Below are 16,228 nucleotides of genomic sequence, written 5' to 3'. Positions count from 1 at the left end.
GTGAGTAATTCCAGCTGGGAGAGCAGAGGCGCAGCACCATTAGCCTCATCTTTTCCCAGGCAAGCTCAAAAGCTACGGACACCAGTAAACAGGCTGTTCAAACCCATTTGCTGCCTCCACTTTATCAGCTTGAAATTACCTCTTCTAGTGGTAAATGGCATTTATTCCTTACTGCAAGGCCTGCGGTTGCTGCAGGCGGTCGAGGGGAACAGGAGACGGAAAGCCTCGGCCGAGGCTGGAGCTGCGTCGCCCCTGGGGCAGGCAGGAGCTGCCCTCACATTGTCTTCACTCCGGGGAGAACGCACAGCATCTCAAACAGCAGGTTTGCCCCCAGGAGGGCTGTGTTACCTAAGAAAAAACAAAAAGGGGGGGAAAAAAACCACGCCATGAACGCCCAACCTCCTTCACCCACGGCGGTCAGCCGCCTCTGCCAGGCACACGGCTTACTCTCGCTCGTCTTTAGACTCACCGGAGATGTCGTACATCGGTGCGACTTCGACAAGGTCACATCCCACTACGTTCAGTCCTTTGCAGCCACGAATGATCTCCAAAGCCTAGGAAGAAAACAGATTTGGGATCGAGAAACACATCTGACCTAGCAGACTGGTCAGGGCTCTGCTTTCCCCTCATGCAGCTAAGGAAACCCAGCCTGTACAGACCAAATCACATCAGTTTAACCTTTCCTTTCCCCATTATCTCTAGGAAACCCTCCCTGGTCTCCCTAACCCTTTGCTTTGCTGCGCTGGTGGCACGACCTCCTTTAATGGGAGCAAAAGCATCCCCTTCCCACTGGGAAATGAAGCCACGTCCCCCTTACCTGCGCAGGCGTGAGCCCGGCTATCTCCGGCGTCCCGGTGCCCGGAGCGTACGCGGGATCTAGTCCATCGATATCGAAACTGATGTACACCGGCTTGTCCCCCATCTGCTTCCTCACCTCTCCCATCAGCGGCACCAGGGATTTGCTCCAGCACTCTTCAGCCGGGAACACTCGGAAACCCTGCGGGCACACGGACACGCAGGCGCCCGCTCAGGGCAAGGCAGGCAAAGCGGAGCCGTTCCCTGCCCCACCGGGGATTTCTGCCGGGATAAATCCTCATCCTAGGGCCAAGCTGCAGAGGTGCGCCTCGAAGCACCCTCCGCTCACCCCCACTTTCTTATTCTCCGCTCAGCTAACGGCTCCGTGCGCCGGGAGCGCTTGTGCTGTGGGCTAAGCCGCAGACGTGGGACAAGATGCAGGAGAGAGACTGCTTTTCCTGCTGAAGCTAAGGGAATATTAACCACAAAGGAATATTAATGGCAGGGAAAGGAAGCAGCGCTCGGTGCACACCTGCAGCTGAGCTTACCTGGTCCCGGCAGTACTTGTAAGGATCGGGGTCATAGGAGGAGCCGCGGATGCCGATCTGGACCACACGGCTGCAGTCCAGCAGCCTTTCCTCCACACAGCGCCGGAATGGGGTCCCGTGGTAGATCTTCTCCCCCAGGGCCCTGTCGCCGGTGTCGGTGTGAGCGTCCACGTGCACCAGTCCCACGGGACCATGCCTAGGCGAGACAGGGTGGCCACGTTAGTCCCCATCCCGTGCACAGCCTTGTCCAGCCTTCCCAAGGCTCCTTCCCAGGTCCTTATTCTACATCTCCAGGTCAGAAACTTACTTTTCTGCCATGGCCTGCAGGATGGGGTACGTTATGGTGTGATCTCCACCTGCAACAGGACAGGGAAGAGGGTGTAACACACTGCCAGAGGTGCTCAGCGCTCGTTACGTTTGTTCCCGGGTGATTTTTGCCCCCCTTGCATTTATCCTGCACTTGTTTAGACACCCCAGGGCTTCATTCCCAAAGGAAAACCTGAGGCTCCCAGGTGCAGGTTGTTTCCTCGCTCCTCTTCCCTCCTTGGGAGGACCGGCGACGCACGACTGCTGGCAGGGGCAGCCTGTGGAGCAGGACCCTTGACCGAGCTTATAAATAGGCGCTTGAGTCACTTCTGAGGACGCCGTAACTGGTAACTTGCCCCTCATTACTCTATACACTCGCTTCATTTAGCGATGCCAAGCTGCGACGGCTGGAAACTTGAACGCGCCTCCATATCGCGCCTCGTGCAAAGCAGCACGCTGTCGGGCGCTCGCTCAAGCTTGAAGCTTTCCAGAGGGACACAAACTGTGCTTTTGCTCTGGGTCCTGCTCAGCAGGACACAAAAAGTACATCCCTGATTGTATTTACAGTCAAGCTTCAGGCTGCGCTTGCTAGGGAGCACTGGAACAGTCTCTCGGCTGACCCATCCTCATTTTTGACACAACGCAAGAGGCATCATTGATGGCAGCAATTTCAGCCTGTAAATTTACCCGTGATATAGTGCAACACCTCGTGCAGGGGACAGATGCATCGCTCACCTTCTACCGTGTTCAGGGAGGAGGAGAGGGAGTTTGGATGAGCAGGGACGCGGCGGCAGGGCAGGGAGACGCAGGTCCTTACCCAAGGTGAGGGGCACGCAGCCGGAGGCCACTATCTTCTGGTAGGACTCGCGGATGAGGCGGCAGCTGTCGGGCAGGTTGTAGAGGTTCACGTTCACGTCCCCGATGTCAGCTACCTGCAGGGAGTCGAAAGGCGCTGCCCCGGTGCTGGCGTTGTACCTCCTCACCATCACCGACTCGGCCCGGATCTGGCGCGGACCAAACCTGGGGAGAGAGCGTGGCCAGGGAAAGCTGCTGGGCGGTTCCCGATGCCAGCACCGCTCATCCAGCGCTCCTCCCGTGGGAGGAGAGCCATGCCGGCTGGCCAGAGCAAAGCACCGGCCTCCCTGGCACTATGGCTAGCCCTTACCTGGCTCCCGGCCGGTTGGACGTGCCTGTGTCTAGAGGGACGCCGACGAAAGCTGCGTCCAGTCCTTCTGCCGACGCCTGAACAGGCAGTTTCATCATGGAGCAGACCCCCACGGGCCGGGCCACGAACTGGGCGCTGGGGGGCACGTTGAACTGCGAGCCCCAGCGGCGAGGGGCCCCGCGCCCTGGGGCCGGGTGCTGGAGGAGCCCCCCGGACGCACTGGGCGAGGAGCCAGAGGGGGCCAGAAGAGCCGGGGGCCACGGGGTGGCCGCCGCAGCAGCCGCAGACAGCTTGCGAGCGCGGAGCCCGGCTTCCCGGGGCAGCAGCTGGCTGCAGCCAGCCCAGAGCAGGCGCCTCATTCTGCCCCACGGGCTCCGACCCTCTGCCCCACATCGAGAGGAGGGAAGGGTGCCGCGGAGGCTGTCCCGCCTCGGCTGGAGTGACGCAGCCGGGCAGAGCGCCAGCTGCCTCCGCCATCCCTCTGCCCTCCCCGGGGTTCAAAGTGCGGCCAGACACCCTGCTGCTCTCTCCCGCCTGCCCCCTTTCCCCACGGCACAGTTTGCTTCCTGGCAAACACCGGGAATAAACAAAAACTGGGAAACGTTCCAGTTTTGGTCCCCTCAGACATTTGCAGAAAGGCAGCATTTGTTGCATTAACAGCGTATACTTTTAAACTGCACTTTACAAAAGCACCCGGAATGCTGAAGAACCATAAAAACGTCTCATTAACGAAAGGCAGGCAGTGAAAGAACACAAAAAAAGGTCTAACCTCAGCAAAACCAGAGACAGACAAAATGCAAACAAAGGAGAAGCAATAATAAGGATTTAAGACCCAGAGGCGGTGCTGCAGGACAAGCTTTTTCAGCCATTTTTGAGGACAGAGAGATGAAATGAGATGACTTCCAGGGGAAGCAAGTTTCCAGTGTCTGGGGTTAACCAACACAGATCAAACCCTGGCTGGCCTAATAACGACACGCTTGAAATCAGATGGCTCCGGCTCCCAATTCTGCTCCCCACTCACGTAGCGATTGGACCCGGGAGGAAAATCAAGGGAAAAAAACCAGAGTATGTCCACAGCAGAAAGCCTGCTCTCCACACAGTTGGTTTGGATATGGAATACGTGTGTATTCCATGCCCGGTACTGCAGGGACAAGGAAAGACTCGGCATGTCAACACGCAGAGCTGCGCCTTGCTGAGCTAACCAGCTCTCGCTGGCTCAGAGAAACAGCAGAGCAACAGAAAGAGAGGTCAGAGCGGAGATCTACCAAAAAAGCAACAGTATTTACTCTTCAAAAAGCTCCAGAGACAGCGTCCGGGGAACCGGCCTCGCTGCTAGATACAGGGGCACAGAGCTCACGGGAGAGCGCGCACACAAATTCAAGGCAGCCATCTCAGCTAAAAATGCGCTGCAAGAACTCAGTATCTAAGAAAAAGCAGCAGCAGCTTCCGTTAGGGCGAGACCAAGATTAAAAAGTCCTTTTTCTGCAACTTTTTGCCCCAAGAGCTCATTTTCTGTGATTCCCCAGGCTCTGTGCCGAGCCTTCCTTACAGCCCCAGCAGCGTGCTGTGCTCACAGGCAAAACGAGCAGGGCTGCTCCCCGGCAGGTAGCTCTGCACTGCTGCCGAACTAGACGCCGTTTCAGCGTGCGAGACCTTGATGGCACGATACTGCGTGATGATTTGCTCAGGGATGTCAGCCACTTGACACACGATGTCATCGGCCTGGAAGTTGCAGGAGCAGCCAGTGATTTACCGGTCAGGCGAGTACGAAACGGGGACGTTCAGGAGCCAAGGTCCGTTCCTCTTCGGGAAACTCCACTTGGTGGAATCAAATAACGTGTTCCAGAGACGGCGCTGGAAAGAGCCCAATGATCTTTTAAGACACCACTGAACCAGGGCTACGTTGTCCCCTCGGCCTCCACAGCCTAATGGCCGGATCCCACGAACGGAGATGAACCAGATTTAGAAAACCCACTCAGCAGCAGAGCTTAATCTTCAATTTATTGTGCAACAAGTGTAAATAACTTTCTCCCCAAGTTCCTCTAAACACAGTTACAGACATGAAATCGAATGATGTTTTCATAAACACGACTGTTGTTGTTCAAACATCGACCTCTCCTATCCTCCCCGACCAAAGGATATTACTTCATTGTTAAACAGAACAAACAGGTAGGTAAAACAGAAGAGCATCCCACTAAACTCCTTAAGCGGGCGCTGCTGCTCAGCACTATTTCGTTTGCGGTATTATCCCGAACCGGACACAGTTTGACTTGGCCTGCTGCTCAACTGCACAAATACAAGTCAAGAACCAAATATAAGCGGGTTTTGGGTTCGTTGCACTTGCGCACAACTAGCTAGATATGTAATGGTGCATTATCGTAAGAAGCGAGCAGCTCCTGACGCTCACCTTACCAGTCAGCACCTCACGAGGGAGGCTTTTAGGCTGTCATTTGCTATAGCAAGATATGTCTGTGGCTGCAGAGGAATATCATCTTGAGACCACCACCGGTTTCCCTAAGAAAAGAAAGACTGCACATCCCTTTGTCAGCTCAGCTTTCTCGGTGTACTGTTTAAATCCGTGATGCTTCCGTGTAAAGAGCAGCTAGACAGTGCCTCCTCCCACACACCCCCCCTTCTGAAAGGGAACTTGCTTCATTCAACACACAACTTAGAAGTCAATTGTGCATTCCCAAACGTGAGCAAAACCAGCCACGTACCTCAGGACACCTGCAAGGTCCGCGAACCCTCACCAAGAGAGTAACGAAGCAAGGGCATTTCCTCTAGCAGGGAGAGAAAAGCAGTGTGTACTAACACTTGCTAGAGAGAAACTCAACCTCTTAAACACAGGCCTGCAGTTTTGTTCCCTAAAGCGCTACAGGATTCCAGGCAGACAGAAAAGACAGATTCCTATGTGCCTTTAGAAAGTGCCATTTATCTATCGCACGGTCGTGTCCCAGATGGTACTCCTCACCCAGACCGGCTTCTCCAGGCCAGCACCAGGAATATTGCGGCCCAGAGGTCTTCATACTCGAGGTTTGCCAAAAAGCACATCTTCATTTTGGTTTCTACCCGGCTTTTATCCACCAGTCTGTCCGTGAGCAAAGCAGCCGCAGACTGGCAGAGAAGCCAGGCGATCATCTGGTCGGGTTTCAGGGTCTTGGACGCTAGAACGCTTTCACCCCAGAGGCTTAGGTGAAGCACGTTAGCAGCAACTCTAGCAGACAATCTCTGCAAAAGGAGGGAGAGGGAAGATTAGCTGATGCTGCTGCAATCCTGTCACATCCCCCAGGCCTCCTCTATAGCACCATACAGTCCCTGTGAATTAAAAACCTCTTTGTGACTCTTTATTATCAGGCAACCGCACGTAACCCCCCAATTCAAGGTCCAGTCCCTGATGCAAACGTCCACTGAAATCCCTGAAACTATTCAGCGCCGTGTGGGAGAGGCCGCACTGTACTTCAGCAAAGACCTTTTGTTTGTCTTTGATCGTTATCTAGACTGCGATGATACCTGGATTACGGCCCTGCACCCGGAGCCCTGCAAGGAGAAACGATCTACAACCACCGCTCCCAAAGGCCGGTTAGATGACTTCTTCAAGGCAACCGTTTCTTACCTTGTTGGGATCCCTCTGGAGTAGCATCTTTATCACTTGCTTCACCTCCAGGGGCACATGATGGGGCAGGCTTGGCAGCTGGTCTTCACGGTAACTTCGGCTTTCCAGAGTCGAGTCCCCATGGCCGTAGAAAGGATTGGCCAAGCCAAGGATTTCATAGGCGATTGCTCCAACAGCCCAAGCGTCGGCTTTACTGTAGTTGATCACCGTGCCCGGACCTGGTGACGCTGTGATCACCTGCCGCAGAGATGGGGACGTTCAAATAAACAGCTCTAGTGTGGGCTCAGTGCTAAAACTAATTTTCAAGGGTCGAGTCAGCATTTCTGCTGTAATAAACTGAGAGAGACTGAAACCAAAGCTAGGTTTCATCTAAATCTCTAGTGTAAATATTCCCTATTGGCATGCTCTAGACACTGCTCAGCCCACCAGGACACCGGGAGGAGTTTGGTCGTTGCGCCTAGGCTTTAGTTGTTGCCCCTGACCAGCATTCAGAGTCCTGAGGGCTACTGCACTCTGGGATTTTAGGTAGACAGGGGACATGCAGATGACCATCCGATACTGCACCGCCACTTCAGCAATGCAAGGCAAGGCGCCCCAGGTCAAGCAGACAGTCGAGGGTGTCTTCGCTTTTATTACGGTTATCATCAGAGAAATACAAAGGAACTGTAAATCGTTTCACAATCACCTTGAACTTCATCCAAAAACTACTGTCGCAACACAAGGGCTGCTGCATGAACTTCTTTAATAGCTACACAGAAAGGGGCCTGAGAAGAGACTGAAGAGCACACCTTTTGTGGGGAAGGTCAATTCTGTCTCATAACACCGACTGATTACGTTTCACCTTTTAGCACTCAAGGTGTCTGTTCAACAACTGCTGAGCCCAGGTCCAAAGAGGACTTTTTAATTAATACAGAGATGTTTAGCAAGCATAACTCAAGTTAGGACACAGACCACCTACGCTGCTTTACGGGACACAGCTCTCCATGACAGAGCATAGGGTGAGGTTAGTTACGCAGTAACCAGCTACGGGTACTGTCTTGCATGACCGAGTTATGTCAGTAAGCAGGAACGGGTATAAAAACGAGCCATCAGATCGCAGAGGCTTTCAGCAGGTATTGCTGCGAACACACGCCAGCGGAGGTCGCATAAGCAAGTATCGGTGTGTGCGCGTGGGGGAAGGCTCAGGGACAAATGACAGCAAGGTGATGTGCACGCATGCCCCCCACTGCTTCTAGACCTAATCCCCCCCTTTTTCAAGTTCCTATCACAGCCTGCACCACGGCTGGGGCAGAAACTCTTAGTCCCGACAGCAGGACAAGCAGACAACCAGCAATCCAAACCATTACTACAGGGGGATTTACCTCGGGTGCCATAAGACAGCCGTTGCCACCCCGATCCACGTAAGAGCTGGTGAAAGGCAGCCTCAAGCCGACGTTTTCATCTGCCAAACAGCAGCCGAAGTCCGTGATCACCAGCCAGGGGCAGCCAGCTGCAAACGACACGGGGTTAGCAGAGTTAGCATTGAGTTAGGGAGTACGTGGCTGTATTAGACACCACATCACGTGGACACCAGGGACAGTCTTCAGGAACAATCTCAAAACCCCCAGGAATCAGCACAACCACACGCTGTTTTCCTGCTGCTCCTCTGGATTATTGGGTGAAATATCAGTTTTATTAAGACTTTCCTCTTTAGAGGATACTACTGCTCCCCGTGGAACGCGTGTCTCAAAATGTCACAGATACCATAAAACTGAAGACACATAAGGTGAGAGACTCATCTGTGATGGAGGAATACATTCCTTTTTTTCCTTTGTTTTTATCTATAGAAAAGCTATCAACATATAGATATACACTTAGCTACAGCAAAAGGCTGGAGAAACTTTGCATTACTTCCCCAGACTCCAATACGGAAAAATCGATGCTTTACATCACTCGTAACTGCATTCAGCATAGCTCCAGAGCAGCTTTTCCTTCAAGAAAAGAAGGATGGCATTAGTATTGCTGAAAACCTTCCGTGGCTGCTGTACCAAGACATTTAATTACACAGCTCTGGCTGCCTGCTATTGTTTCCTGCCCATTCGAATCTCAGTCACGCTGAAAAAGAGCTCAGGTAATTAAAATCTCAGTTAGAGAGGCTGACAGGAGAATAAGATGATGAAAACGCTGCTTTTTGCTTTAACACCGTCGGTTCCCTTGCCTTCCAACCGATGTTTCATCATCCCAGGGTGCAGCACTGTTAACCTGACCGTGAGGTGGGATTTTAAGAACCCCCCTGTGCTATCTGGCTACTGAGAAATGACAGAGGCGAGAGCCTGAAGCAAAGGCACCCCCAGCATCATCACTGTGGCATTATTATAGGCCCATCTGCTCCGGCCAACACTCGCTGTGCTCGTGCAACGCATCACCTTAGCAATACTCCGCGTCTCTCCGTCTGATTACAGCACGACGCTCCTTTCAAGTCCATTTTAATGATCCAAAACCCGAGGCGCAGACAGGATAAATGACTTCCCCAGTGCTGCAGTGACAGCAAGCAGTAAGCTAAAAACTAAACCTGAGATTCTTCACAGGGTTTGATGCTCATTTTTCCCCCAAACGCTTGCCTGGGTAGGACTTCCCCAGATAACCTACACGACTGCATCACTTCTGCGCGTGATTTAATTGGCATTTATACTCAGCGATCTACATACCGGAATCAAATTCAACCAGGATGTTGTCAGACTTCAGGTCTCTGTGTGCTATTCCGTGTCGGACAAGATGGTCCACGCCTTCCAAAAGCTGTAAAATCATCATCGTGGAGAGACAAACATCTGGACTGCTCTCCCTCAGATACTGCCGCAGGGTGCACGGATAACTAGTCAGAACAAGGAAAACCTCTAAATTAGCATCCTGGAAGCTTATTGGTTGCGGTTCAACCTCAGTGCTGGCTGGCTGGGCATACCACGCACTCGTATGTGCCAAATTCCTCCTGACCTCCGCGACACCTTCCCACCTCCCAGCCTCAACCTGACACCGCGCCCCTCTTTGCTGTTCTCAAATCCTCTGTTTTGCAACACCACCCACCACTGAGTTTTCAGCGCTCTCGCCCGAGTTCAACAACTGTGAATAAAAGAAGCCTCTTAAACAGCACAGTGAGAGGCTCCAGGTACACAGTGGTCATTCTTACAGGTTTTTATGTAGCGGTGCTGTATTTCGCATGAAAGAGGAGGCAGATTAATAATGCAGATCATATGAGCAAAATGAGGAGATGTACTCATCAGGAGAAAGAACATATTCATGAAATACAGAGAGGACAGAGCACTTCTCCAGACGCAGGCAGAACAGAAGAGTGGGAAACAGAAGGTGCTTTCATGTCAGTGCCACCGCAATACCCATTCAAAACCAAAACCCAACCGAGAAAGCCAGAGACGCTGAGCACTAATAAATCTCATTACCGATTCTACTCCGTCTCTGGCGGCGTGTTCAGACTAAGGGTGAAGATCAGACATAGAAGGGCAGACAAATGGGGACAAGCTCCACAGTTCTTACTTTAATTTGGGGTAATTATTAAAAAGAATGGCTTGTCTTCATTGTCAAACTAGACTTAAAATCTCAAGGACTTGGAACAGGTCTTAGGAGGCGTTTCCAAGAGCGTACTCTGCTTTTTGGCAGCAGCCCAGGCCAAATCTTTGCAAGGACCTGTGTAGCAGCAGAATACACAGCCCCGCCGGGCAGTCTCATGAAAAGCCTGAGTCGTGTTAACAAGCTTCTCTCTACCTACTTCTTCATCACCAAGAAGAGCGTGCGGCTGTGACCGATCCCTCTGGGATTCAGGCTTAACGGAAGAACGTCGGGATAGTCTGCAAAGGCTCCGGGCAGCAAAGGGACAGAGGATGTGAATGCTCGGATCACCTGGATTATATTCGGATGAGGCTGCAACTTCTTCCTCCCGAGGATGGGTTTTCTGTGCAAATGTATAGATACCACAGATTACATCGCTCTCCTGGTCAGTTCTGGTTTATCACAGACACACCTGGAATTACTTTTCATTGATACAGCCCATCCTCCCCACCAAAGGGTTCCAAAGCAGTGTGCAAACACGTTTATTCTGCAGCAAAACCCTTATTAGAGAGAGCATTAAGGCTGCCCGCTGCAGATTACAGGACTGCGCGTTAAGCAAATATTGAAACGTTCACATCCTGGAAACCATTTGGTCAGAAAGAAGAGTGACAGCAACCTCCCTGCCGTCACGGCCAGCTTCCTAACCGGCGCCTCAGCCCAGCGCTTCCCACGTTGATGCAGAGCACCCGCAGCCTGAGCAGATCCACCGCAGCAGCAGGCAGGTCCCAGCACTTTCGCCGGAGTTTAAAATCTACCCTGGCGCTTTCTGAAGCATCACCAAGGCAGTGCCGTCTGCTGATACACCAGCGGAGGGTACACAGACCAAGACTTCACCTGTGGCTGCTCGAAGGACTGCGTTGTAACTGGATTTCCCTGTATACAATGGCCGAACAGGAAATACTGGTGCTTTACCTGCGCTGCAAACAAAGCTTTGCTGGAAACCCTTACGTTTAACATGCAGCCTGTAATTTTATTCAAACCCTACTAGCCCTTCCATGCTGCTAACAAAGGCAGAGCTACTCACAGGCTGCTTCTCGGTTCAAAAAGAACTACGACAGCAGCTTCAGAGAGAAAAAACCCAAACACAATTACTTTGTTAGACATAAAATAAAGGTCAGCTTCACACCAGGCATATCAATTTAGACCCTCTATTTTATGGCACAGGCAGGAAGCACTCACTACAATGAAAAGCAGGCTATCTATCTGTATCTGCAAAACAGATCCCTCTCCCCTCTCATCCCCTGAATGTCAAACATCCCTTTGGCTGCTCTGTTGCAGTCTCAGCTAGCGACATACCACACAGCATTCATTATTCATTTGTATGGCCAGCTGAGATGTATTTGAAATTTAAATCAGACAATCTGGACCGCGGACTCCATTGTTTCGAATCGAACAAAAAGACACATTTTTTAACAACAAGATAGCTAACTCGAGACAATTTAAAAGTTTCCATGCAATTTTCCACCCTCATGCTGTTTGCTCACTGCTCACTCGAGTGAAAGCGCGGGAAGCGAGTCATTTTCCATTTTCTTTCTCGCCAGTTTCCCTGCACTAGAACAGTTTCCACCTCCCTGCCCAGCACCCGTTTTACAACCAAACCAGTTCTAAAATAATAGTCAAACTGTATTACAGTTAATTTGTTTGACGTTCAATACAGTCAAATTGTTACCGATTGTACGCGTGTTATTTCTGTGACTAAAAAGCACCATGACACACATTTAAATGGTTTTTCATTAGCTCCTCCTAGCCTCTACCAGTATCTGCAGATATCAAAGCATTTTACACATGGGGAAACTAAGACACGGGGCACAGACGTGCCTGGCCACAGTCAGCCATCGGACCACTGGCAGGACCCCGCCTGGTCCCCAATTATTGGCGTACCCTTCCGACACCCTTCTGGACTACGCCATCCAAGCCGGCACAGTTTAGCTGTCGGTGTGCCCTGCATGCCAACAAGCCGTGCCACAATCAGCTCCTCAGAGTAAACGGGGCTTTGTTAAATCACTCTTTGAACAGCGGTATTGCTATGCGGTTTCCCAACCGTGCTAGAAAAAAACACACCAGAGAAAAACCCCCAAGGCAGCCAGCAGCCCATCCCTGCGTGATGTTTGAGGTGTGCGGCACTTCCGAAGGCACCCTCGTTTAGACAAAACATACGCACGCGCCTCCTGAGCCATTAATAATCCCAAAGCTTTGTTTTATCAACTTTCAGGAATTATTACAGAAACCTCCGGCCATCTTCTTAACAGTACAGATCCGCTGCAAAAGTAATTGATGGATAAAATTAGCGTGTCACCATTTGAGAACCACCGCCATTTCCATCGTGACCGTACCTGCGGCCGGAGACGGCTCCATATTCTCCGGCTAAGGCAATCCCCGTGGCTGGAACGAGCTCTCGGCCCATAGCGTCGAGGATGGCTTCACTCGACGAACCAGCCTGCAACAGCAATTACACACCACATTGATTTAAGCTCAAAAATCATCCAGCCTCAATACAGACCGAAAGCAGATAATCCTGATGCTGGCACTGTATCTACAGTTAGAACTACTGCGACAAGATCAAAGGGACTCCCTTCTCCACTTTGAAAATCGGGGAAGGCAATTAACTACTTAAAGAATTTACCAAGGGACATGGCAAGGCCTTTACTTGCAGAAAGAAATCCATTTGTTTCTTCAAATGCATCCTTGACTGTTAGCGCTCTGAGCTATACATTAACACTCGCTTTCAACTTCAAAACCTGACTGGAAAAGCCCACAGCTAAATGCCAAGGTATTTCTGGAGCCCGAGGGGTTTCAGATGTCAGCATTTCGGAATACTCTCTTACAATATCCACTTGTCACATCAAGTGCCACAAAACCTCTTCAATGGGAAAAGCCACGTGGATTTTTTTAAATGTGGAATAGCCACATTGAAGGGGTGGATCATCACAGAGTCACCCGGGCTGGGAAACACTAGTGCAGAGCGCGCCGATTCACTTCCCGGCGTGGGGAGCCAGCAGGCAGGTTACTGCCCCACCCCTGCGACCACTGACTCGCACCTCGGCCGCACTTTGCAGAAGAAAATCTGTTTCTATCCCGACACCCCCAAGGACACCGATTCCTAAAGCACTGGCAGCAGTGGCTCGCCATTTCTTCCGCCTTGCCATTACAGCCCGCTTCAGAAAAGCTTTTTTCCCAGAAATATCACCTCCATAACCACCAACTCCACCACCAACTCTCAATGCCGATTCCAGAGGAATGATGAATGCTAATTACCTTGCTCTGGGACTGCTCACTAACAATCGACGTCTCCAGTGTCACATATTGACAGCTTTGTTTTGACACGCTCATCATGCGCTACATAATTAGCGCTTTCAGCACTTAAGCATTAAACATTTCAGCCAGACTTTCCCAGTGACAGACAAGGAGGTTGAGAACCGACTCCTTACCGAAATGTTCCACATCATTTTGATAGCTAATGGAAAAGCCTCTTTCGGTTGATGTTTCTCTACGGGCTCCTCTTCAGCCGCCTGCGAAGCTGAGCCACGATCCCGCTGCACGGCTGGCCCCTGCCCTGCGAGACGGCTGCTCTCTGCACGGCCCTGACGATCGCGAGAGAAAGGAATAGCTGCTTCGTACACGGCAGCGCTGCAGCCCTTCCCGATGGGTTGGCCAATGAGATATTCTTCCAGCTTGAAGCCCTGCCAGCGGAAGGAGCTCAGGGGATCTTTCTGCGGCTTGTTCTTTCCGACAAACACTGTCTGAAAGGAATAAGAAAAGACAACGATATAAAACCCGCTCAGTTATTCAAGACTTCCCAGTGAAGGAGAACTCCCTTACTGTTTAAGCGGTATTACGTGTCCCATTGGGTTAGTCCAACCTGAAAGCCACAATCAGGCTCTAACTATTACCGCTCAAATCACTGTAACCATAGGGAAAATAATTTGCAGGCTGTATATTTTTGTCTGAAAGAGATTACCCTGAAAACAGTCTTTACCACAGGTGCCCTTTCCGAGGGTGCTGTAGAGGAATGGGGAGGGGGAGTCACTTGCTAATCCAGAACATAAATATGTTTTGTGAAGACAAGTCTAACTCAATACTTCTAGAAAGAGATGCACTGTTACACTTTTCTCCCCCTCCATAAATAAACCAGGCAAATAGCATTTAAAAGAAAATCCAATTAAGAGCAACAACAGATGGAAAAACAATGCCCTGAGCTTTTGTGGCAGCTGAGTACGAGGGTTGGTTAGCTCGAGGAAGAGTGAATCCGTGATGGGAGAAAGCTGGGGGAGGAAATCGAAAGAGACGTGAGAAAACCAAGCACAGGAGGGCTGTTCTGGAGTTTAACCACAGCATTCGTGACCCTACAGGTCTAGTGGGACCACAGCTGTCACCCGGACGTGCCGGTGGCTGCCCCAGTGGCAAAGGGACACAGAGTCAGGGACGGCAGAAGGGGGAAGGCAGCAAATTTAACTACCCAGCATTGTCAGGGGAGAGAAAGCATCCTGAGAAACTTCAGGGAAAGGCAATGTGTTTGTCTGCCGGTTAGCGGGGCAGGTGACAGCTGGCTCTGAGCACCAAAGGTCTATTTTTACCCATGAAATATGTTCATCACTGTCCGTCCCCAGTGCCCTGCCAGCATGGCCTGGCTCAGCCTCACGGGGTCCCCGTCTGTCTCAGGGAGAGGGGACAGACCCGGGGCCTTGACACCGGCCTCCTGGGACACGAGACCCCCATCACCAGGGCCCCAGCCCCCTCCCTTTGTGGGGGGAACAAGGACTGAAGGGCTCCCCACAGTGAGGACCCCCCTGGGGCCCTGCTTTAGGCTGGTGAGGGGCTGCTGACCTGAGAGGCTTCCCCAGAACCCTATTTTTGGGGAGGAAGAGGTGCCTGTGGGGCTGCCCACAGCAGTCCCCCCCTTTGGGGATGTGCCTGAGGGCTGCTTGTAGCAGTGCCCCCCATTTTCCTTGGGGGGAGATGGGGAGGTGTATCCGAGGGGCTCCCCACAGCAAGGACCCCCCATGCCATTCTGGGGAGTGTCTGGGGGGCTCCCCACAGCAAGGATTCCCCCTGACCCCTTCACGGAGGGTGTCTGAGGGGCTTCCCACAGCAAGGACTGCCATGTGCCCTTCTGGGGAGTGTCTGAAGGGCTCCCCACAGCCAGGCCCCCTCCCTGTCCCCTTCGGGGGGGGTGTCTGAGGGGCTCCCATCAGCAAGGACCCCCCGTGCCCTTCTGGGGAGTGTCTAAGGGGCTCCCCAGAAAAAGGACCCCACCCTCCCCTTCATGAGGGGCATCCGAGGGGCTCCCCACAGCAAGGACCCCCCTGTGCCCTTCATGGGGGGCGTGCCTGAGGGGCTCCCCACAGCCAGGCCCCCTCCCCGTCCCCTTCACGGGGGGTGTCTTGAGTGGTTCCATACAGCAAGGATCCCCCGTCCCCTTCATGAGGGGCGTCTGAGGGGCTCCCCACAGGAAGGACCCCCCCGTCCCCTTCATGAGCTGTGTCTGGGGGGGTCCCCACAGCAAGGACCCCCCTTGTCCCCTTCACAGAGGGTGTCTGAGGGGCTCCCAACGGCAAGGACCCCCTACGCCCTTCTGGGGGTGTCTGAGGGGCTCCCCACAGCCAGCCCCGCCCCGTCCCCGCCACGGAGGGTGTCCGAGGGGCCCCCCGGAGGGCGGCCCGGGCCCGGGGGTCCCGCAGCAGCCCCCCCAGGGGACGCCGCACCTGGATGTGCCGGCACGCCGCCTCGGCCCGTCGCTGCTCCTCCAGGCGCGGCTCCACCAGCCCCAGCGCCAGCGCCAGCGCCAGGCAGGCCCCGCCGCCTCCCCGCCGCGCCACCGCCGCCAACCCGCCGGCCGGGCCGCGCAGGAGGAGCCGGCGGGCGGCGGGCAGCCAGGAGAGCCAGGGCCGCCACGGCGGGGGCGGCGGGGCGGGCCGGGGGTCGGGCCGGGGGCCGCGGGGCGGGCGGCAGCGCGGCGGCAGGCGCAGGGCCCGGACCAGCAGCAGCCGCAGCAGCGACATGGCCGCCCCTGCCCGCGCGCCGGGGGCGGGGCCGCGGCCGGGCGTCACCCGCGCGCGGCGTAACGTCACGTTTTCCCCCCCCCCCGCCGCGTAACGACGGGGCGGGAACGGCCCGGGCACGGCGGGGCGCGGAGCGGGGCAGGGGCGGCAGCGCCCTGCCCTCGGCATGGCCAGGGCACGGCCCGGTGCACGGCAGGGCACGGAG

General features: G+C 53.5%; 2 protein-coding genes across 2 annotated transcripts; both read right to left on the bottom strand.

Annotated features, from left to right (window-relative positions):
- Positions 1-102: 102 nt before the first annotated feature.
- On the bottom strand, positions 103-4,676 carry AGMAT (agmatinase (putative)). The gene is made up of 7 exons (XM_009463380.2): positions 2,815-4,676; positions 2,467-2,669; positions 1,651-1,699; positions 1,344-1,539; positions 818-997; positions 470-554; positions 103-348 (listed from the first exon to the last, which is right to left on the bottom strand). The coding sequence occupies exons 1-7, from the start codon at positions 3,171-3,173 to the stop codon at positions 275-277; spliced, it is 1,146 nt and encodes a 381-aa protein (XP_009461655.1). The 5' UTR covers positions 3,174-4,676; the 3' UTR covers positions 103-274.
- Positions 4,677-4,797: 121 nt separating this feature from the next.
- PINK1 (PTEN induced kinase 1) lies at positions 4,798-16,042 on the bottom strand. The gene is made up of 8 exons (XM_087755048.1): positions 15,727-16,042; positions 13,453-13,764; positions 12,358-12,461; positions 10,185-10,367; positions 9,115-9,278; positions 7,789-7,916; positions 6,428-6,664; positions 4,798-6,042 (listed from the first exon to the last, which is right to left on the bottom strand). Exons 1-8 carry the CDS (start codon positions 16,021-16,023, stop codon positions 5,782-5,784), a joined length of 1,686 nt encoding a protein of 561 aa, XP_087611174.1. The 5' UTR covers positions 16,024-16,042; the 3' UTR covers positions 4,798-5,781.
- Positions 16,043-16,228: the final 186 nt, after the last annotated feature.

Source organism: Nipponia nippon, unplaced genomic scaffold (genome assembly GCF_047370975.1).
Source record: "Nipponia nippon isolate SJK-2023a ecotype South Korea unplaced genomic scaffold, ASM4737097v1 scaffold_19, whole genome shotgun sequence".
NCBI classification, from domain to species: domain Eukaryota; kingdom Metazoa; phylum Chordata; class Aves; order Pelecaniformes; family Threskiornithidae; genus Nipponia; species Nipponia nippon.
The sequence above is the reverse complement of the archived record's forward strand: the minus strand, read 5'-3'. Positions and strand labels throughout refer to the sequence as shown.